General features: G+C 46.7%; 1 protein-coding gene and 1 long non-coding RNA gene across 4 annotated transcripts; one reads left to right on the forward strand and one right to left on the reverse strand.

Annotated features, from left to right (window-relative positions):
• Nucleotides 1-300: 300 nt before the first annotated feature.
• On the forward strand, nt 301-4,028 carry LOC117842085 (uncharacterized). Its single transcript, XR_004637452.2, has 2 exons — nt 301-470; nt 3,082-4,028. It is a non-coding gene; the product is annotated as an uncharacterized lncRNA (long non-coding RNA).
• LOC117842084 (lysine-specific demethylase JMJ26) lies at nt 2,879-15,503 on the reverse strand. 3 transcript variants are annotated; one of them, XM_034722435.2, is made up of 11 exons: nt 14,707-15,503; nt 14,519-14,618; nt 13,660-13,975; nt 13,508-13,571; nt 12,398-13,418; nt 11,653-11,706; nt 11,073-11,360; nt 10,919-10,991; nt 10,738-10,823; nt 10,508-10,627; nt 2,879-3,207 (listed from the first exon to the last, which is right to left on the reverse strand). In XM_034722435.2, the coding sequence occupies exons 1-11, from the start codon at nt 15,234-15,236 to the stop codon at nt 3,115-3,117; spliced, it is 2,745 nt and encodes a 914-aa protein (XP_034578326.1). In that variant the 5' UTR covers nt 15,237-15,503; the 3' UTR covers nt 2,879-3,114. The 3 variants fall into 3 exon arrangements, with proteins under 3 accessions (XP_034578326.1, XP_034578324.1, XP_034578325.1); XM_034722433.2 differs by having other exon boundaries at nt 11,653-11,982; nt 14,707-15,499; XM_034722434.2 differs by lacking the exon at nt 2,879-3,207 and adding an exon at nt 5,408-6,237 and having other exon boundaries at nt 11,653-11,982; nt 14,707-15,499.
• Nucleotides 15,504-22,107: the final 6,604 nt, after the last annotated feature.

The following is a 22,107-nucleotide window of genomic DNA, read 5'->3' on the forward strand; positions in this document are numbered from 1 at the left end:
CTTCATATGAATTAGTTTTGATTTTACTGCCTACTGTCAGTTTAATTGGTGGTAGCTTGCTTCCGCTGTTTCGAACGATGATATAGGTATAGATTTGCAATTTTTTTATTGGATCATATATTTTTACAAAATACTAAAATAAAAATAAAAACAATAAAAAATCAGGAAATACACATGCAATATTTTTGGATCTTGCGACGAGCAAAATTTACGCCGCATCTCACGCGCTGAGAATATGGGACGATGTGGCCGCGTGAGATCCTTACAATCATTGCCTTTTATCTGTAACCGCCCCGGGGCACTTTAGGAATTTCCTTCCAAACCGAGATTTGTTGCCGATCTGCTCCCCTAATGCGAGGGCAACATGCCTATTATATAAAGCCACCTACCCCAACAAACTCGTTTCTTCATCTTGTGTTTTGGGATTGGCATCTGGAATTCGACTGGGCCTCCTTGACTCCGATCTGAAGGTAATGCCTGCCCATATTTTGCAAGAAACATCTATCTTCGTTTTTTCGGGTTTGGAGTGTCACCTCTTTCTTTGAAGGAAGAGAGTCACCTCTTTTGATTGGGTTGTTTTCTCTATATGATATCATAGTTGGAGTGTTAAATCTTCATTTTAAGGGAAAAGTTAGATCTCTTGTATTGAAGATGGATTTATGTTTTCTCCCTTCTCCCTTTTAGTTTTGTTGTTTTCTCCATGTCATTTTCTAATTGGAGAGCCTCATGCTCATGTTGATCTAGATTTACTAGGGAAAATTGAAATCCTTTCAATTTGTTATCCCCTTTAACATATGGTTTTGTCCACACCTTGTTTATATTGAATTTTCAATTAGTTCGCGTATATATTGTTTTCATAAACTTTTTGTATAGAAAAATTGTAAAATAACTCTATATGTCACTTGAGTTTTGAGATTTCCCAATTGGTTGGAGACGCACATAAGGGTGGAAAGAGCACCGAACTTTAGGTCTCTTGTCCAAGCTAAAGAGTACTCCCTCCATTCACTTTTGATAAATCTATTTCACCTCGTCATAATGAATAAGGAGGATCCTACTTTTCATCCAATTAACCACATTATTATGTACTTCTTGTTAGTGAAAATGATTTTCTGCAAGAACTCTTCAGTATTGGCATCATGATATGCATGCACCACTCACTGCAGTAGAATCGAACAATCATATGTGCCAGCAGATCCGAGATGGCAACTCAAAAGAGAAGATTTTGAAAATATATCTATCAAAAGAAAATGGAGTGAGTATAGCTTGGGGCGTCTAAAAGGGCTTCTTCTAAAATGCTTTCACCGGTGAAGCCAAAGCTAATGAGCAGGCTTCTAGTTCATTTTTTTCCTTGATTTACAGAATAAGTTGACACTGCAATACCTCGCTTTATGCAAAACAAGTCAAGCTGAAATCGGTAGAAACCCTCACAAACGAGATCTTAATTTTTTTACGGATAGTCAGATGCAAATAGCCCCTGGAGGTGCGGGAGTTATCTCATACATGGGAGGGAGGGAGTAATTTGTGTTAAGGGGGTGTTTGGGAACACTGTGCTAAACTTTAGCACTTGTCACATCAGAGGTTTGGATACTAATTAGGAGTATTAAATATAGTTTAATTATAAAACTAATTGCACAGATGGAGTCTAATTCGCGAGACGAAGCTATTAAGCCTAATTAGTCCATAATTTGACAATATGGTGCTACAGTAACCATTTGCTAATGATGGATTAATTAGCCTTAATAGATTCGTCTCGCGAATTAGACTCCATCCGTGCAATTAGTTTTGTAATTAGCTCATATTTAGTCCTTCTAATTAGCATCCGAATATCCGATGTGACCCTGCTAAACTTAAGCTACTCTAGCTGAGTTCAGGTTAACTCTGTACTCTCGGATGTAAAAAACAATCTGATCTGTTTGTAGTACGTGTGCGACTACTAGAATCTAAGGTAATTTGTTATTAATCGTAGTTTTTTTGTGCAGTTTTTACTGTGAAAGTGTAGATGCAGATGATTCCCTCACTAATCAATAAGTTTTGGCTAGATAAATAACTGGTGCAAGGCCTAGTAGCTCCATAATTTCATGGGAACTAGAAGGCACATTTTATACTAAGGGGTGTTAGGATCTTTAGTTCGGACTAAAATTAATACTAAGGGGTGTTAGGATCTTTAGTTCGGACTAAAATTAATGTCATATCGAATATTCGAAGGCTAATTAGGAGGACTAAATATGAGCTAATTATAAAACTAATTACACAGGTGGAGACTAATTCCGAGACAAATCTATTAAGCATAATTAATCCATCATTAGCACATGTTTACTGTAGCACCACATTATCAAATCATGAACTAATTAGGTTTAATAGATTCGTCTCGCAAATTAGCCTCCATCTATGCAATTAATTTTATAATTAGTCTATGTTTAATACTCTTAATTAGTATCTAAATATTCGATGTGATAGGAATTTTAGGAGCTCCTAGAGGAACAAACAGGGTGTTTGGGAACACCCTATTAAAGTTTAACACCTGTCACATCGGATGTTTGGATGCTAATTAGGAGTACTAAATATAAACTAATTACAAAACTAATTGCATAGATGGAGTATAATTCGGAAGACGAATCTATTAAGCCTAATTAGTCCATGATTTGACAATGTGGTGCTACAGTAACCATTTGCTAATGATGGATTAATTAAGCTTAATAGATTCGTCTCGCGAATTAGCACAAGGTTCTGCAATTAGTTTTATAATTAGCTCATATTTAGTCCTCCTAATTAGCATCCGAACATCCGATGTGACACTGTTAAAATTTAGCACCTCGTATCCAAACAGCCCTGGAGGAACAAACGGGGCCTGAGCAAAAGAGAAGCAAAAAGAGTAGAATTCTGCTACCACAATCATTACTGCATTTTACCAACAGTGTAGCATAAAGAAAACCGTTTAAAATTTTCGCTACACCCAGTTCTCTAGGAAACATCTGCAAAATCTGCCCGTTTCTCAGATTATTTGTGCCTACGGACATCCTAGCACGACTGTATCTCCTCCAGACTATGCGCACGATTCATCATTTCCTTGCTGTCTCGCAGAAACCCTTTGGCCAGGCGAGGAAAAAGACAATGTCAGTCGGCCTCGGGCTTGCGCTCCGGGGATGGGCAAGGCTCCTCCAGAATCTGCAAAGCACGCTCAACGGCGTAGACGATCATCTTCTTCACCTGCAGCCATGAAGAGGTAAAAACAAAATTGTCTGTGACTGCTCACAGTTTTTCATGCAATACTTTGCAGGTAAAGTACAAACTCTGAAGGTAAAAAAGATGGGTAATGTCCTCGAATCCTTCTCGATCCACTGTACTGTACTATCTACCAGCGCAACAGTTTTCATACGTGACAGGTGACACGACTGACATGAACAAAGGCAAACACATGTCCCATCTACACGATGCTATGCAAAGCATACGTGGCGGAGAATAGACGAGGAGAGACAGAGCAAATACGTCACCCACGCTGCAGCCACCATAACAAAGGCATACAGCCCACTCCGCTGGTGAAAGTGTTTTTACAAGTCTACTCGTCGTCGGCCAATCACAGCTGCACAATCCTTAAGGACGTGAGCACCTACGAACGGAGAGTCAGGTTACGGCCGCTGCTCTACAAAATCGACGAGCAGACTGCACGAATACGACCGAGTGACCGACCATTTATGGATCACAGATGATGAGGATGACTCCGAAGCGTCGACGAGCACGATTGCACGAATACGACCGAGTGACCGACCATTTATGGATCATCAAAGATGATGAGGATGATTCCGAAGCGTCAAGGTCGCACACAGAGGACCTTCATAGGATGTTTAGGTCGCAATGGCCTTGGCCATTGAAGGCGGCTCAAAAAGACACCAAAGCTTTTGAGTACTTAGAGCTGTCAACACCCCTCTTGCACGTATGTTGAGCCGACGTGAGATTGAACGATTCGGCGCAAAAACAATAATCACGACACCGTCGGCAGCGGCGACACTGCTGAGATAGCACCTTCAATACTAGTTACTATCCCTTCTTTAATACTGGTTGTCCAACCGGTATTACTACTTCGATACCAAATGAGGATCCGGTCAAATAACCGGTACTAATGGGGTATTAAAAAATAAAAAATTCCACCAGCTCACTTCGCTAGCCTGACCATCCGAGCCCGAGCCGCACCCTGCCCGAGCCCGAGCCGCACCCCGCCGTCGTGGGGCGTGAGTTGCATCTCGCTGGCCGCACCCGCTTGCCCCGCCACCGTGCTCGTCGGCGTCGGCTGCCCCTCCCCCGCGACCCACCGGCCGCACCTCGCCGGATCTAGCTGCCGCCGCCCCGCCGGCTGCCCCTCCCTCGTGACCCAACGGTCGCACCTCGTCGGATCTGGCTGCCGCCGCCCCGCCGGCCGCGGACATCCGCGGCCCCGCCGGATCCGACCGGCCGCACCCCCACCACGGAGAGAGAGAGGCATACAAGGGGAGAGGAAGTCAAGGCCACGCCACTGGAGCCGCCACGCCGCCAAGGCCGAGCCCACGTCTACCATCCGCACCCGCTGTCGCAGCTGCAGCCTGCAGCCCGCCCGCCATCGCTGCCGCTGCACCTTGCCCCCCGCTGCTCTCCGCTAGTAGTGAGGGGCGAGCGAAGGGGGAAGGGGAGGGGCAACAAAGGGGCATGGGAGGGAGAGAGGGAGGATGGAGGGGGAGAGGGAGGGCCGCTAGGAGAGGAGGAAGGGGGAGAGAAGACCACAGGGGGATAGAGAGAGGGAGAACCGGTAGGAGAGGAGGGAGGGAGGGAGGGAGGGGGGAGCAGATAAGGAGGCGCACAGGGGTGGGTGCTGGGACTGAGGGTTAGTACCAGGTGGAGCTTCCACCCGGTACGGCCCTCAGGCACATTAGTACCGGGTGGAGACTCCACCCAGTACTAATGGGTGATCTTTATTACCGGTCGGAGCTCCCAACCGGTACTAAAGGAGGTCACGAGGGACTTCTGGGAAACTAGCCGTTAGACCCGATACTAATGCTCACATTAGTATCGGGTCAAAAACCAACCGGTACTAAAGGCTAGGACCAATGCTCGGATTTCTAGTAATGCGAGGATAAACAACATGAAGTAGGAGTTCAACCGGACGTTCGCTCACCGGAACGAGAGGTACTCACTCCATCTCAAATCAGTACTCCCCTATTTTAAATTGTAGATCGTTTTAGCTTTTTCAGGTTTATGTATTTTATTATGCATCTAGATACACGCTATATCTGGATAATAGATACATAGCAAAACTTATATATCTAGAAAACTAAAACGACCTACAATAATTTGGAAGAGAGTATTCACTTTAGACCAACTTTTTTTTTAAAAAAAATATAATAACATCTATGATACTAAATTGGTTTCATTGAATCCATCATAGAATATATTTTATTAGTGAATTTATTTGGTATGGTAGATATTGTATTTTTTTTACAAGCTTAGTGATAAGTTTGACTTAGGACAAACCCAATGGCTATGTATCGCTTGAGAATTGAATGCTTTACATAGCCCTTGGGCTTCACATTTACGGACCTAAGGAAGGGCGAAGGGTCCTCTCAATTACAATTGTACCCTGATGCAGGTAGTACAGTACAGTGAAGCATTTAACTTTTTGCCACCCTTACGGATAGCACTAGCACCGACCAACGGACTTAGCTGAGTCACATGGCATTTTGCCTTCCATCCTCTGAGGATGACAAAAGGTCAATTATGCTTGGTATGGTGAGGGTAGATCCCTAGCATATCCATGGCATTCTTGTTTGTGCACCATCCAGCTAGGGTTTTGCCTTCTCTTGATAGTGTGCGATGACGTCTGTCGGTAACACAGCTCTTTCGCACCCCATACGCTGAGATGTCCCACATATCCCGCCAAGTGGAGGTCAAACTTTGGTGCTTCTTTCGAAAGCCACATCCGGAGGTATGTCCCTTATAAGCCCTCTGGTGTTTGCCTCCGGTGGCTCCGCCTATCTTGGCATGTGCATCTGTTGTCGACGGCTCCGCCTATCTTGGGGTCTTCTGGCCCCTTGTCTTTTTGGGAGCCCTTCGACGTTGAAACGTCTCTAGACGCTGCTTTCCTTCTCAACCTGACATTTTTCATGTCTGTGACCTATTCCCCAACACTTAGGATGTGTCCTAAGTGTCGAAACATGTAACACAGGCTAGATTTGTTCCTTCGTATCATATACGTAATTTTTTACACACAAGCTGCAACAATTGAGATAGGGTATCAAAAGTTCAAAACTGCAAAAGAATATCATAGGAGTTGCAAGTAGGTATGCCCCAATGTGGTTTAGAGAAGAATGATGAAGTTATTGTGGGTAGATTCAATGGTGGGTTGAGCCACGAAATTTAGGACATTTTATATTAGAAATAGTACAATCTAGTCACTCGTTTCATCTTATTTGTAAAGTTGGAAGGGAAGTGCATAGACGTCAAGCAAAGGACTTGGTAGCCCCTAGACTGCCCATCATCCTCTACTGGTTTAAGGTCCAGTTTGTTTGAGCTTCCTAACAGTTTCTCAGCGTGAAAGTTCAGAAGCTCAAACAAACAGCGAACTTCTCATGTAGCTTCTGAACTCAGAAAAGTTGAATTTATATGGAAAGCTGAAAAATTCAGTTTTCTCAATTTTTCGTAGCTTTTTGAGTCCAGGAAGCTAAACACATCTTATAAAAACTAATATTAACTTTTTAGAACCTAAAAGCCAGCAACAATTTTTCAAAAAGCTCAAAAGCACCTAACTATACCCGTTTTTGATAGATGACAAATAGGCTTTTGTTAACTTGCTCTAAATAAATTTTAGATGGTTGGCTAGTTTTAAAAACATACTCCCTCCGTACTCGCAAAGAAAGTCGTTTTGGACAAAGCTTGGGTCAAATATTGGGAATATAAATCATGAATAACTTAAGTTATTGAGTTTGGAAATGTGAAAGCCATATAAATAGATTTGTCTTGAAAAATACTTTCATAAAAATATACATATATCACTTTTTGATAAATATTTTTTATAAAAACAAGGAGTCAAAGTAATACTTTGGAGATCGTGTTGCTGTCCAAAACGACTTCCTTTGCGAGTATGGAGGGAGTATGTGATTCACTTAATGCAGATGTTGACTTTCTTGTTTGAAACATGGAAGCATATGTCGATGCTCGAATGCAGCTTCTTACACGAACCCTTTTTTACATAGTGGAGGGACCGAGGGAGCACATATAGGGCCTGTTTGGTTAGCATTGCTTATTTATAAGCAACTTATAAATAAGCAAATAAGTTGCTTATGACCCAAACACCCTTGCTTATAGACTTGCTTATAAGTTGCTTATGCATAAGCAAATAAGCAACTTTGGAGTTGCTTATAGTTGCTTATGGGCACTTTTACACCTCCTACCCTCATTCTCTCTCCTCTCTCCCCTTTCTCTCTCCTCTATCCCGTCACCACTTAGACCGCCGGTTCCGCCCGCCGCCGCCGCCGCGCCGGCCGTCGGCCGCCTCCGCGCCGCGCGCTGCGCCCGCCGCCGCTGCGCCCGCCTCCGCGCCGGCCGCGCGCCGCCCGCCGCCGCCGCACGCGCCCGCCGCGGCCCGCCGCTCCCGCCCGCACCCCGCTCGCGCCCGCCGCCAACCGCCCGCGCCCTCCGCCCGCCGCCGCCCTCCGCCCGCGCCCTCCGCCCGCCGCCAACCGCCCTCGCGCCCGCCTCCGCGCCGCCCGCCGCCGCTCGCACCCCGTCGCCGCCCGCGCCCTCCGCCCGCGCCCTCCGCCCGCCGCCGCCCGCGCCCGCTGCCCTCTTCTGACGCCAGCCAAGGAAGGAGCTGGTAATTAGTAGGGGTAGAGGTAAATGGGGTGGACCAGGGGTAAATGTGTCAATACCACTCTCATTTATTGCAAATAAGCAACCCAAACCAAACACCTAGACTTATAAATAAGCAACTTTTTTATAAGCAATCCTAACCAAACAGGCCCACAGTACCCATGACCACAAGATAGGAGCTGTCGAGTTGAGGTACGTGCTAGGGGACGAGGTATCATTAACCATGAGGTGCCACCGCAGAGGTGGAGAGGCCCGCAACAGCTTCCCTCAACTAGGCAAGGCCCTGGGGAGTTATAGTTCGTTATTTCGATGACTGATTTAGTCAGGCATAGAGAGGAAGAGGGAAAGGGCATGGGAACCCATGGAAGCTTCAAGAGCACGGTGAGTGGCGACATCACCGAAGCCACAGCAATACGCTCTAAGTCCTGAGACCTCGGCCCTGTTTAGTTGCTCGATTTTGGACAACCAAAATCGCTATGCCAACACTGTAGAATACTGTAGCGTTTCGTTTGTATTTGTGAATTATTGTCCAAATATTGACTAATTAGGCTCAAAAGATTCATCTCGCAAAGTACAACAAAACTGTGCAATTAGTTTTTGATTTCGTCTACATTTAGTATTCCATGCATGTACCACAAGTTTGGTGTGATGTAGAATCTTCTTTTTGCATAGTGTCAAAGTTGGGTTTTTGAGGTAACTAAACAAGGCCCTCATTTCATTACACTGTGCCCTGGAGGAAAAAATATACTATCTCCGCTTCACTATGTTTGTCAACAGCTTTAAAATAAGTGTCTGTTGTTGCCTTTAATTATTCGTATTAGTTGTGATTGAAATCCGTGTTGTTTGTTTGATTTTTTTAATCATAAATAAATGCATGTGCATTGAAATCAGAGAAATAATATCAATCGATCATTCGATTGGCTCAATGCACTTCTCCATATATTTTTTTATTAGTGTGAGTGTTGATGTAATCAGAGAGCCTCACTAGGTTTAAAACACACCACTCTTTGTAGGACAAAATTTGAAGGCTAAAAGAACACTTAGGGTCTATTTCCTATGGTAAAACTTTAATTCTGCACTTTTAGCTCATTTTTTTAGCTTTGGGATTCAACCAGGTGGACTAAATGGAGCACACAGCTAAAATCTGGACTAAAATCTTTTGCTCGCGAGGAGGTCTAAAACGTGTTGGGGCGAGTGCTGGACGCACGATACCCCCCGCGCACCCTATCCATTCCCGCACCCTGCCCCTGGCGCGTCACGCACCCGCAACGCCGCCGCCGCCCCGCTCGCCCGATCTCCTCCGTCTCCAGCACCAGGGACTTCTTCGGCAGCTGCTCGGGGACGCCGCGGGGAGGCTAGTCGGCCGGCGACGCCGGCTCGGATCCGGACAGCGCGCCGAACTGGAGGTGCGAGGGCTGGCCGCGCGGAGCCTGCGCCGGAGGGTCGAAGGGCAGCGCGAGCCCCGGCGGCTCCGGCTGCAGGCGTGCGCCTCGGCGAGCGCGTAGCGGTCCACGCACGGCCGCGGTGAGCAGCACCGCGCGGCCGCGGCACAGCGCGACGGCCTCCTGGTCGTCGAGCTTGGCAGTGTATACCGTCCACTATACTTGCCCCCCATTAATGGCAAATCAGTCATTGTTCCTGTGGGATCTCTAGCTATAGCTGCCTTTGCATTTGGGACTGCCTCCAGTTGGCCAAGAAAACTGTGGAATTTGTCATCTGTTTAATCCCTATTTGTGTCTGCAATTCGTTGATCTGTTCTGTACTTTTCATTACTTTTAATCGGTTGAATGAGGGGCAAATCATATGCTGCTGTTAGATGAGGGGTAAATTAGTCATTGTTTGATGAAAGTCTAAAGTTAGGCTATGGATCCAAACAGCCCAGCAGGACTAAAGTTTAGGGGCTAAAGTTTAGCTCATGGACTATTGATCTAAACACCACCTTAGTTTAGGATGGAGGGAGTACATCTTATAACGTTTTCCATTGAAAAGAGCGTAGTCATTACAGTATTTCCACTGTCTATAATAAAGAAAGTGGTGGTATCATATTATTTACGTAATAAAGATATAGGTGTTAATTTTATACAGAATTACATATTTTGTTTTTTAACTACAATACTTTTTTTCTTGGAGCTTGCTGTGGACAAACATAGTGAAACGGAATACAGTAGTGTTAAAATACACATTTTGGAAACCGTGTAAATGTATAGTGTGGATGTTATGCTACAACGAGCACTTGGGTTTTTGTGTTCATTCAGAATTTAAGGCTTGAGATGGGAACTTAGGGCTGTTTGTTTGCCCTCTAGATTATATAATCTGTTGTGGGCAACAAACAACTCAGAATATTGTGCAGATTATAATTACACCCCTAGATTACCATAATCTTGCTGCTCAAGAGAAGCTTATTTCAGTTTATTTCTAGACCAACCATCTACACCTCCAATAATCTGGGCAAACAAACAACCCTACAGAGATTATATAATCTAGGACCAGTAATAATCTGGCACCAATAAGCTGGATTATATAATCGGGCAAGGGAATAAACAGGGCCTTATTAACGTGTATGTCCTATGGTCTATCGTCACAGCTATCGAGCTTACTAAAAGTTCATCAGGACTTTTTTTTAAAGAAAAAAGGTCCAAGAATCAAGACCCGCGTGGCATTGAAAAATTCATACCTCTAGTTTATCTTCTTTCGCCCTGTGGTTCTTTGGAAGCCTGCGGAAATCCTCAGTTAAGCTAAGACATTGCTGAATGTTCTCTGGAGATACAAAGTCCAGAGCAATCTTGGTGCAAGACTGCATAGGTAAAAGTATTACACATTCAGATGCAGAACATGTCAAACTTGAGTAGTCCTCATCTATAGCATTTGAAACTGGGTATTGGAAGAGCGCATTGGCAAATTTACCTTGAGATTCCGTACTTGATGAGGACACCCAGCAGGTATAAAAACCGCCTCTCCAAGTCTTTGTACAAACGTCCATGGTTCGATTCCTACAACAGCATATCAAAACTTTTAGCACTGAGCACTGTAACTATTCGCACTGAAGGATTTTTGTAAAAATATATAAATAGATAATGCAACTCACCATACTCCTCTTTGAGCTTCCTCTTGTGTTTGTTTGTTAGATAAAATGTTTCATCATGCACAGGGTTAAAAGTCTGCATTAAAAGCAACTGTCACAAAGTGATAAACAACTATTTGTCTGCACAAGCTCATTTGGAGATCACACTGAAACTAACCTTTTCAACTGGAGAACAGTACATATGGCGAAATTCTTTGGAATGTTTCGTGAGGTATTCTTTTAGTTTTCCAACATCCTCCCTCCTGAAAATATCCCATAATGCACCTCCCCCATCATCTGCACAGTAAATTGGGGATGTATCTGCATGCTCCATGCTTGTATCATTTCCATCTGTTGCTACCTTCTCCTTTTTATCCTGTTCTGTATGCCTTATTTTCAAGTTTCTTATCTCCCGTTTCTGTTCTTCAGAGGGCTCAACCTTAAAAGTATGCATCAAAACATTGACCTGACATAAGAAATAACAAGAATTAATGGAAACAAGTTTAAAGCGAGATACTAAGCATTCTCTATTGGGGTATTAATTGGCTTAAAAAATCCATCGATGCAAGCCAACATTAAAAGGGGGGAAAAGTTCTATCATGTAGGTAAGGATGAAGCTCTCTCTTCATGCAGACACCTCGCTTAAACAGAGAAAAAAACCATTCAAGGACTTGATGAACACAGTCCAGTATGATATAACTATGTCCAATGAATTGGTGTAAATCGTTCTCAATCCAATAGTGTAATTATTTACTTACCGCATCAGACAAGTCACAATGAAGCTTTGTAACAGAATCTCCTCTGCTGAGTTCCTGTGCACAGCCATAAGCTATATATGATTTTGGGCCCATGTCAAGCTTTAAGATGTCACCAGGAAGCAATGCAGAGATATTTAGCAAGCCAGATTTCAAATTTGTGTATGGTTGAAATGGCAAGGAATTGATGTATTTCCTTCCATGGGAAGGCAAAATATTTTCAAAGTGGTTTGAAGTTGGCCAGTCCTTTAATTTAAGCATTTCAGGCCAAAGATTGCGATACATCCGACCTTCATAATACCCTTCGAAAAAGTCCTTGGTGCATATCTCGACCTGCATATATATAGATATATATATAAAAGTAATCCACTGGTTGGAGTCTTTTGGTCCACTAAGTCAAAATCCATTTGAAGGATAAAACTCTATCCAACTCACCCACAACACAAACCCACTCCTTAGCACCAGCAATTTTAGCCTTCATTATCAGATTTCAGATAGAAAAGTTCTAAGTAGAATACAAACATGATTGGATATTTATACCTAGTTGACCTAGTCAGGTGATCATACAAACACCTATAGTTTTGTTTGGTAAACAGATATGGATATCTCGATATATGCCATGGCAAAACGAAACGAAGTAACAGCTGTGTAAATGCTAGTTAGTTTCGTATAAACCACAGGTTACAACATTATAACAGAATAATTTATGTAGCATTGATTTGCAGTTGGAGGAATGTATTGCACTAACCTCACAGCAAGATAGACAGTCAGTGGCTTTCACTTTTTTCATCTCAGAACTAGAATTGGTGCCATGTATTTCAGACCACATAGCTGGTGGCTCCCAGCTAAAATGAGACATTTTCTTGAGTACCCCTTGCACAATTACAGGTTCTCCTTTCACCCAATGTTTCTGGAAGTGCTTGAGATCATCTGGCTTCCCGCCATCTGATATTGGACAGTATATGCAGTTATCGGCTGACTTTTCTCTGGTGGCAGCTTTCCTTGAACTTTCATGATTAGCTGAACATGAGCATTCACATGTATCTGTACTGATGATATCAGGTTGTAACTGCTTGCTCATTTGCAAAGCCGCCATTTCAAGCTTACTTAACCTATCTTTTTCAAAAAATTGTCTCAACTCAAGAACATGGTTGCCACACCCACCAAGTTCAGATGGAGGGCAATGAATGGTTCCGTCAGGATCAGCTTCCCACTTGACAGACTCAGATTGGTGACTAGGCAAACCTGTTTCTTCGTTATTGATTAACTTGGAATCAGGTGGTGGATCAGGATCACCACCATGCACACACCCACCAAGTTCAGATGAAGGGCCATGAATGGTTCCATCAGGATCAGCTTCCCACTTGATAGACTCAGATTGTTGACTAGACAAACCTGTTTTCTTGTTATTGATTAAATTGGAATCGGACAATGGGTCAGGATCACCACCATGCATATAGTCGTTGCCGCGCCCACCAAGTTCAGATGGAGGGCAATGAATGGTTCCATCAGGATCAGCTTCCTGCTTGATAGACTCAGATTGGTGACTAGGCAAACCTGTTTCTTTGATTAAGTTGGAATTTGGCGATGGACCAAGATCACCACCATGCATATAGTCAGGTCCTCTTTCAGGATAATCTACCGGTGCCTCCTGGCAAGAACCCTCAAGATGGCATTCACGAAGCTCCTTACAACAGACGATGCATAAATCGTACATGCAGTCTGGGCAGCTTCTATGTAGATCAAATATTGATGTTCTGCAATTGTCACTGGTTCACAGAAACAGATTTTAGACATATAGGACCAAAAATCACAAGCAAAAATGAAACATTACTCAACAATTGTCAGCATCCAGTACCAGAACACCCTCTCATCCCTCCGGATTTCAGCTTGCTCGACAATCAATTCTGACAATTCCAATCCTGTTTGGGGGAAATGAGGGGGTGACATTAAAAAAACAGTTGAAAGCCACATGAAGCTAGTAAGTTATTCCATAGGAATCTATTTTACCTTGAATTCTGGCCTCCACTTCTTTTTCTTCCATCTGATCCTTGCTGAGTTGTGTCAAACATGGCAACAGATAGTGCAACAGGTAGCTGGCATATTTACGTTTTGTTTCAGGAGCATCAGTGCTCACATCTGACGTATCCACCTCATCCAACATGGCAGATGCATTATTCATCATATTTGTCCTCACAATGGAGTGGTCAATTCCTTTAGTCTGCCGTGCTGCACTAGGAATCCTGTGCGACTCCACACATGCAGAAATGGGCCTTTTCTTCCTTGTAGTTGATCCAATGCTATTGCATTTCTTCAAAACCAAGCTCTAATATAGGAGAAAGTAAACATTCTCAGAAATCAGCAAACTGTCATGATTTGGGAATTTGAGATTTCTTATCAACGACTCACTTATGACTTCAAATAAATTATGTAAGCCAAACTCTACAAACAATTTTGCCCACTATCAGTGAAAAAGGATTATCACCATGTAACAGAATGGAACATAATCCAAAACATAGCAGTATATAGCACAACAAAGAACAATGCTCTCTAAACATGGAACCACGAGAAATTAAGTGTTTATGACTGGAAATTTGAGATTTTTGAAGCAACTACTCGCTTATGAATTCACATAAATCATGTAAGTCAAATTCTACAAATAACTCTGCCTAGTACCAGTAACAAAGAGCTCATTATCAAAATGTAATCAAACGGAACACACCCCCACGACATGTCAAAAAAGAAAAGAAAAATGCTCTACAAACAAGAAGCCAGAAGAAATTCAGAAATTTAATTGCTTCAAATCATGCGGAATTGCTGGTGTGTGCATGTACAAGGGTGGCGAGCTCAAAAGGCACAGGATGATCACCTCGGGCCCAACTTGTTTATCCTTGCAGCTCGTACAGTTGCAGACTCCGCGGCAGGAGGGGCACCGCTCCCTTACCTCGGCGTCTGACATCGTTGGGTACCTGCAGAATCACAAGGTTCCCTGACGATTCCCAAAAGGAGTAGGAGGACAGAACGATGCGTGGTATCGATGGGGAGCAGCAGCATTACCTCTTCCTGACGCAGGGGACGCAGTAGATCCTCTGTTCGCACATCTCGCACCTGATCATGTCCTTGGGGCTCTGCGTCGCCCTCTTGCACCGGTGGCACGACCTCCTGACCCTCCCGCCGGCCTGCTTCCTCCCGGCGCCGCCTGTGCCACTGGTGCTCGGCGCCACGTACTCCCCATCTTCCTCCGGCGCCGCAGCCGCAGCAGCAGCATTGACACCCTCCTCCGGCGAAGGCTCTCCGGTGCCCCGCGGCGGCGCGCCCTGCCCGGACGGCCGGCGCTCGGTCGCCGCAGCGGCACGCCGGCGCTTGGGACCCGGCCCCACGCCCGGGCGGCGCCCCCGCGGCGCCGTCCTCTTCCGTTTGCCCCTGCTGCTCTTCCTCTCCTGCTCGACACCCCAGTCCTCGTCCTTGCCGTCCTTCCCCTCCTCCTTCTCCTCCCCCATCCCCCCTCGCCTCTCCTCGCCCTCCTCATCCACCGCGCCCATCCGCCATCCTCCCACCGGCCCCATCCGGAGCCCCACCGTTGTCATGGCGGGACACGGCGGCGACTGGACGGCCGATCGGTAGGGGGCCGTCGGGGAATCGACGGATTGATTGACGCCGGGCGGAGCAGAATCCGAGCAGAGATCGAGAGAGCGGGACGGGATTCGATCGCGATTGATTGATTCGGGAGCCCGGATTGGATTGGATTGCGGGGTGGCGGGGGGGTCCTTATTTATCTTCCCAGCGGCGTGGCGTTGGGCTGCGCGCGCCGCGCCGCGGCGGGGGCGAGGGGGCGCGCTCGCCGCCACGGGTGAGCACGTGGAACGCGCGCAGGCGGGGCGGGAGCGAGACGAGACCCCGGGGGCGCAAGGGAAACCCAGCTGCTGACGAGCCCGAGGCTGGGTTTGATTCCGCTGCGGGGTGGGGACGTCCTTGGGTTGGTGGTTTGGTTGGTCTGGCTGGTTTGGGCTGCAACGGCCAACGAAACGGGAAAGAGTTCTGTCCTTCCAGGGCCTGTCACGCGGGACGGTGTGTCAGTGACGGATCAGGAAGGGTAGCAGGCCGGGCGGTCGAATCATGTGAGAGTGTCGCCGCCATTTTCCGCGTATCGGATCCTATTTCGTTGGTAGGGGTACCGAGGATCTTTTGTATCGGGCGATCCATCGCCCCGTTTCGCTGCCGCGTAACCACAACCTTTCCGAACTAGGAGTACCGCAAATTTGGCTCCGTTTCCCACTTTTTTTTCCTGCGCTGTCATGGTCTGCGATTCAGAATTTCAGATCCCCTAAACCGAGATCTCAGTGGAATGGAATGTTTGACCAGGCCGCTCCGCCGCATCGCCATGGCCTGTCGTCCTGTACCAGGCTCCCAGCGCGCTCGCCTCCCCTATCGGGGCTCGTGGGGCATCGGTGTCTCACACTCTCTGAAATCTGATCATTAGCAATGTAGGCCTGTTCGCTTCAGCTTATTCAGTCGGCTTATCAGTCACTAAACAGTGTTTTCCTCTCATAACAAATCAGCCGTTTCAGCTTTTCAACCGGCTTATAAGCTAAAGCGAACAGGCCTGTATAAAGACCAAGTGATCTTATACGTGGGTCCATATCAGCTGTCCCTATTCTATCTCACAACATTAAACCACCTGTGGGCTTTAAGAGTGGAACCCATTAGCACATCCAACCAACCGTCCCCCTCTTTCTCTCCGTGCTTGCTCTCCTGTCCCCGTTCTTTCTTTCTCCGTGCCGCCACTGCCTTGCGCAGCCGCCCATCCCTCCCTTGTGCCGCCTCCTCCCGTCCTTCAATCCGCCCGAATTGGCCATCCACCCCTCAAATCAATCGTCAAGCACCTCCCATCTCGCTTCCTCCACATGGTGAGAGGGAAGAGAAATTCAAGGGTGCGTGATTTGGCCAGGCGGCCTCCATGGCTGCCACCGCTTCCTGTCTTGGGCGCCGGTGGTGTTGAGCTTAGCAGCGAGGGAAAGGGGAGAGATGTGGAGGGGGCGGCACTGGTGGCTTGGGCCTTCTCTCTGAGCTCATGGGCGACGGAGTTTGTGGTTGCAACCCTTCCTGAACTCACGGTGGTGGTGGAGATGCTCGTGTGGAGTGAGGAGAAGAGAGAAAATATTTGTTTATTGGGCGGGATTTAGTGCTATGCAGGGGCGGACCCACAGGTGTAACATCCATAAAAATCACCAACTTAAATCACCCGCTAAAATTTATTTTCAAAATCTTTTATTGAGCTCCCAAAAATCCCGTTTTCCCAGCGATTTCGTCGTCCCGGCACCCAAAGCCGACAACCATCATTTTATCCTCTTCGCAAATTTCGGTGCGTGCTGGTCGACAAACCATCGCACGTGCTCCGACCGTTTTCCGCAATCACCGCCAACTCTCCCTTTCTTTTTCTCTTTTTCCCCTATTCCTTTTTCTCCTTTTCTTCCTTCTCCTTTTCCCTTTCTTCTTCTTCCTTCCTCTTCCTTCCTGGCCGCATACGCTTGCTGCCTTCTCTTACCTACCTAGCGCCAACCCCCCTCCCCTGCCACGCCCTGCACCCGCCTGCCCCACCTCACAAACGCACGCCTGGCCCTCCCCTTGGCCGCCCCTACCTGCGCCTTGGCCGGCCCCACCTGCGCCCGGCCCCCCTCCCGTCACCGACCCCTGCCGCTACACCGCCACATCCAAGCCCCCGGCCCCTACCACCGGCCGCCGCCCAAGCTCGCCGGCCCTGGCCCTCCCCCAACATCGTCGTCGTTTCCTCCGCCTGCCGGCTATAAAAGGGCCAACGCCTTGGCCTCCCTCGCCACCCACAAGCTCGCCGACCCTCTCCTTGCTCCCTCCCGTGCCAAGGCGCCGCCGTACCACTCCTGCACGCCGCCCCCTCTCCCGTGCACCACCACCTCCCTGTCCACCACCGGTGCCGCTCTTCCCGTCACCGATTCACCAAGGTGAGGCCCCAAATGGGACCCCCTCACCCTCCTCTACCTTCCCCCGCCACCCAATCTCGCCACCGGCGAGCCATGGCCGGCCACCCGCCGCCGGATTTGCCCTCCCCATCTTCCTGTACTCGCCCAAGGAAGAAGAAGGAGAGAAACTCCTCATTTTGATCTAACCCCCATCTTTCTCTATTTCACAAAATAGCCCTCCCACCTCTTTCAAAGATTGTCTCACAGATATACCCTTCCACCTCCCAGAAATATTCGCAAACAAGTCTCTAGTTTCTCGCAGTTTAGTCCAAAGCTTTGTTTTAACCCCTAAATACACAGTTATCTCGTCATTTTATGCGCCAAACTTCCTCCGATTAATCCCAAATTTGACCACGTCATCTTCCAATACCCCTCCGCCGAGGCATCTCCAAATTTCATGAAAATACTCATTCCTTCTATTTTTCATTCGCGTTCTCTGTTCGAAGCTCAACGGGTAAAACTTTAATTTTCTTTTATTTATTGTGTGCCCGATTGTGTGTACCATAGATCGCGGAGTACCCGAGGGGGAGCATGAGGAGGAGTTTGACCGCGAGCCCGAGCCCGAGGACCAGCACCGCGAGCAAGAACTCCTGGCCAACTACGAGGATGGCAAGTCCAATCTCACCCTTTGATGCATATTTATTCCTAGTTTTTCAAACACAACCTATTGGCCTACTTTACAAAATTGCATATTGTTTTACTGCTGAAAACACGGTTGGATAGCCACCCCTTGATTGTTATGAACATTCCTTGATTGTCTTATAATTATCTCTAAATATGATTTGCTCTATTTGGATGATAATTACGGCTAGAATGCTTAGGACCTTGTTACTCAATTCAATCATGACTACAATGGTTTATTTAAAGAATAAATGTGTGAGTGTTTTCAAATGAGAAAATGGATTTTCGGAAATAAAGGAAATGCTTAGATGAGATGGATGGGTGTTTTTTGTGTGAAATGCCAATAAGTTGGGCTCGTACCTTTGTGGTTGAGCAAGGTTGGGAGATATCCATCTTGTCATAGTTAAGGACCGAGTTGATGTGCCATCTTGCCTAACCCACTATCGTGCAACCAACGACCGTTGTGTGGGCGGCGGCTTAGCATAAAGCCCTCTAGCTTGTCTGTTAGCCATCAGGAGAGCTGGTGAGCAATGGGAGACCATGGAGAAAGACTAAAAACTTTGTGAACTTAGATCCCGGTTAAGACCTCGTTGGAAGGTCGTTAACCCCTTGGGTGCTTCCGTGTTGGCTAATCAGTCTTAGCTAAGGTGAGTAATGGCTTTGATAGGATCTGCACCAACACTAAGATGATCGTGCTACGTACCCTACTTGTGGGTAAAGTGTACAACCTCTGCAGAGTTAAAACCTATCAGGGTAGCCGTGTCCACGGTATTGGACGAGTTACGGCTTAGACACATAACTAGTGTTTGGGTGATGAATGGTTTCCATGGTGTGAGTTAAATTTTGGATGGTGTCCGGCAGTTGTGCTGTGAGCTACTGTGGACGGGGAGTCCAATAGCATTAAAAAGTTTGGATCCTTTGTGTAGGATTAACCCCTCTTACTGATTTGGTTACTAAAGAAAATATTTTGTGAAAACCCTTTTGAAAATGAACCCTTGGATGTGTTGAAAAACCTAGCTTTATAGCAAATAAACCCGAGCCTTATCCTTGATATACCCTATGCATATTCTTGATTGTATCCCCCTCCGTGGATGGGGTTGGACTTGTTGAGTACTTTTCTATTTACCCTTGTTTTGTTGCTTTAGAGGAAGACCCGGACTTCGTCACCGAGGATTTCGAGTAGAAGGTCACTTCAGCACCCAACGCTGCCTGTGGTGTTGGCCTTTGCAGAATGCTTCCACTGCCGTGTAGTCCCGAGTGCTATCTCTTGACAGTAGCTTGGCTCGCTGCTGTTGTTTATGTACTTATCATTTCGGCGTGCCTTTTGCGCCTGCTCCCTCGGGAGTTGTCCGGTTTATGAATCACTTGTTGAATAAATGTGTTATCAGCCTCCTAGGACTGATATTTGTATCACATTTAGTCTCCGTTGATGTGGGGACGCTTCAGGTAGTATCGGAACTGTCATTGGCTGTAGGACGTGACTGTAGGACTGGAAAAGCCTTTCTGACCAAAATAAGTGATTTATAAAATTTCTTCTTTCCCCTACTCTATTGCAAAACTAATTTGCACCCCGATTCTTTCCAGATAGCCCAAGAAGATGGGTCAACAGCCACTGCCTGGAAGAGCCCAGATTCCTGAGGTTGTTGTTTGCCTGCATGGATCGTCTCGGCATTTATGAATGTCCGGAGTACACTAGCAGGGAGTATGTAACATCCGCAGAAATCACCAACTAAAATCACCCGTTAAAAACCGTCTTTAAAATCTTTTTACCGCTGAGCTCCCGGAAATCGGAAATCTCCCCGGCGATTTCGCCGTCCCGGTACCCATGCCGACCCCTACCTTTTTATCTGTGCCCGGAAATCTCCCCGGCGATTTCGCCGTCCCGCCACCCGTGCCGAGTCCCCCACGCGCCACCAACCACCGCCGCCGGAAGCCGCCACCGAAGCCGTGCGCCGCCGCCGCAAGCCACCACCGGCCGCCCTCTTCCATTGCCGCCACCCACGGTAAGGAAGGCAAAATGGGGTCTCCACCCCTTCCTCCACCACCTCCTCCGCCCACGGCCGCCGCCGGTGAGCTCGGCCGGCCGGCCACCGTCGCCCCACTCATCCCCACTCTCCCTCTCTCTTCCTGGAAGAAGAAGAGCTAAAGTTCCCCAAAATTCCGATCTGACCCCCTATTTCTTCTTATTCGCGAAACAGTCCTCCCACCACTCTCAAAATCTATTCACGGATAAGCCCCTCCACCTCCAAAAGTATTTACAAAAAGGTCCCTGGTTTATTACAAATCAGTCCTAAACCTCCGTTTAAGCCCCTAATTCATGTTTAACCTGTCATTTCATGCGCCAAACATCCTCCAATTAATCTCAAATTTCACCACGTCATCCTCCAGAATACTTTCGCCGATCCATATGCAAATTTCCCAAAAATAATCCTTCTACCTATTTTCCGTCAACGTTTCCTGTTCGGAGCTCACGGTTAAAAACCGTTTCCTCTCTTATTTATTTGTGTGTCTGTTTGTGTGTGTCGTAGATCGCGGATTGCCCGAGGAGGAGCCCGAGGAGGAGTTTGACCGCGAGCCTGAGCCCGAGGACCAGTACCGCGAGCCAGAACTCCCGGAAGGCTTTGAAGACGGCAAGTCCAATCTCACCCTTTGATGCATACTTAATACCTAGTTTTTCAAACACAACCTATTGGCCTGTTTTAAAAAAATGCATATTATTTCATCGCAAGACATGGTTGGATAGCCACCCCTTGATTGTTACGAACATTCCTTGCTACCCTATGCTTATCTCTAAATACGACTTGCTCTGTTTAGATGATAACCACTGCTAGAACGCTTAGGAATTTATTACTCAACGGCAATCATTATTACCATGATGTTTTCGGAAAATGAACGTGTGTGTGTGTGCAAGTGAGAAAAATAGCTTTTCGGGTTCAAGGGAAAAGGATGTGTAGACAGGATGGATGGGTATTCCTTGTGTGGGATGCCAGTTTGTTGTGCTCGTACCTTGGTGGTTGGGCAATGTCGGGAGATATCCATCTTGTCATATTTAAGGACCGAGTTGATGTGTCATCTTGCCTAATTCCACCATCGTGCAACCACTCGACCGTTGTATGGGCAACGGCTTAGCATAAATCCCACTAGCTGAATTGTTAGTCCTCAGGTGTGCTGGTGAGCAACGGGAGCCCATGGAAAAGGAGTAAGATCTTGGTGACTTAGGTCCCGGTTACGGTCTTGTGGACGAGCCGTGAACCCCTTGGGTGTTTCCGCGAGGGCTAGCCAGTCTTAGCTAAGGTGGGTAATGGCTTTGTTAGGATCCGTACCGTCACTAAGGTGATCGCGATACGGTACCCTACTTGTGGGAAAAGTGTACACCCTCTGCAGAGTTAAAACCTATCCGGGTAGCCGTGTCCACGGTATTGGATGAGTTACGGCTTGGTCACATAACTAGCAATTGGGCAAGAATGTCATGTGTGTGTGCGTATGTGTTGGATTTTGGAAGAGTCCGGCAGTTGTGCCGTGCGCTATGGTGGACCGGGAGTCCGATAGCGATAAAAACTTGGATCCTTTGTGTAGGATCAACCCCACTCAATATTTTGGGTATTAAAGGGAAACTTTACACAAAAACCCTTTCGAAAACGATCCCCTGCATGTGTTAAAATCTAGCTTTACCGCAAATAAACTATAGCCTATCCTTGTTGTATCTGTGCATAAACTTGCTTGTATCCCCCTCCATGGATGGGGTTGGACTTGTTGAGTACGTTTGTACTCACCCTTGCTTCATTGCTACAGAGGAAGACCCGGACTTCGTCGCCGAGGACCTTGAGTAGAGGTTGTGTCC

This window comes from Setaria viridis, chromosome 2 (genome assembly GCF_005286985.2).
Source record: "Setaria viridis chromosome 2, Setaria_viridis_v4.0, whole genome shotgun sequence".
NCBI lineage: Eukaryota > Viridiplantae > Streptophyta > Magnoliopsida > Poales > Poaceae > Setaria > Setaria viridis.

Excerpts from the sequence above, each read along its gene's own strand:
- LOC117842084 (XM_034722433.2), bottom strand. The coding sequence starts at position 15,236 with ATGACAACGGTGGGGCTCCGGATGGGGCCGGTGGGAGGATGGCGGATG. Across the intron at positions 14,619-14,706 it reads GTCCCCTGCGTCAGGAAGAG|GTACCCAACGATGTCAGACG; the intron begins GTAATGCTGCTG and ends GTGATTCTGCAG. Across the intron at positions 3,208-10,507 it reads CGAAAGAAGATAAACTAGAG|GTGAAGAAGATGATCGTCTA; the intron begins GTATGAATTTTT and ends TCATGGCTGCAG.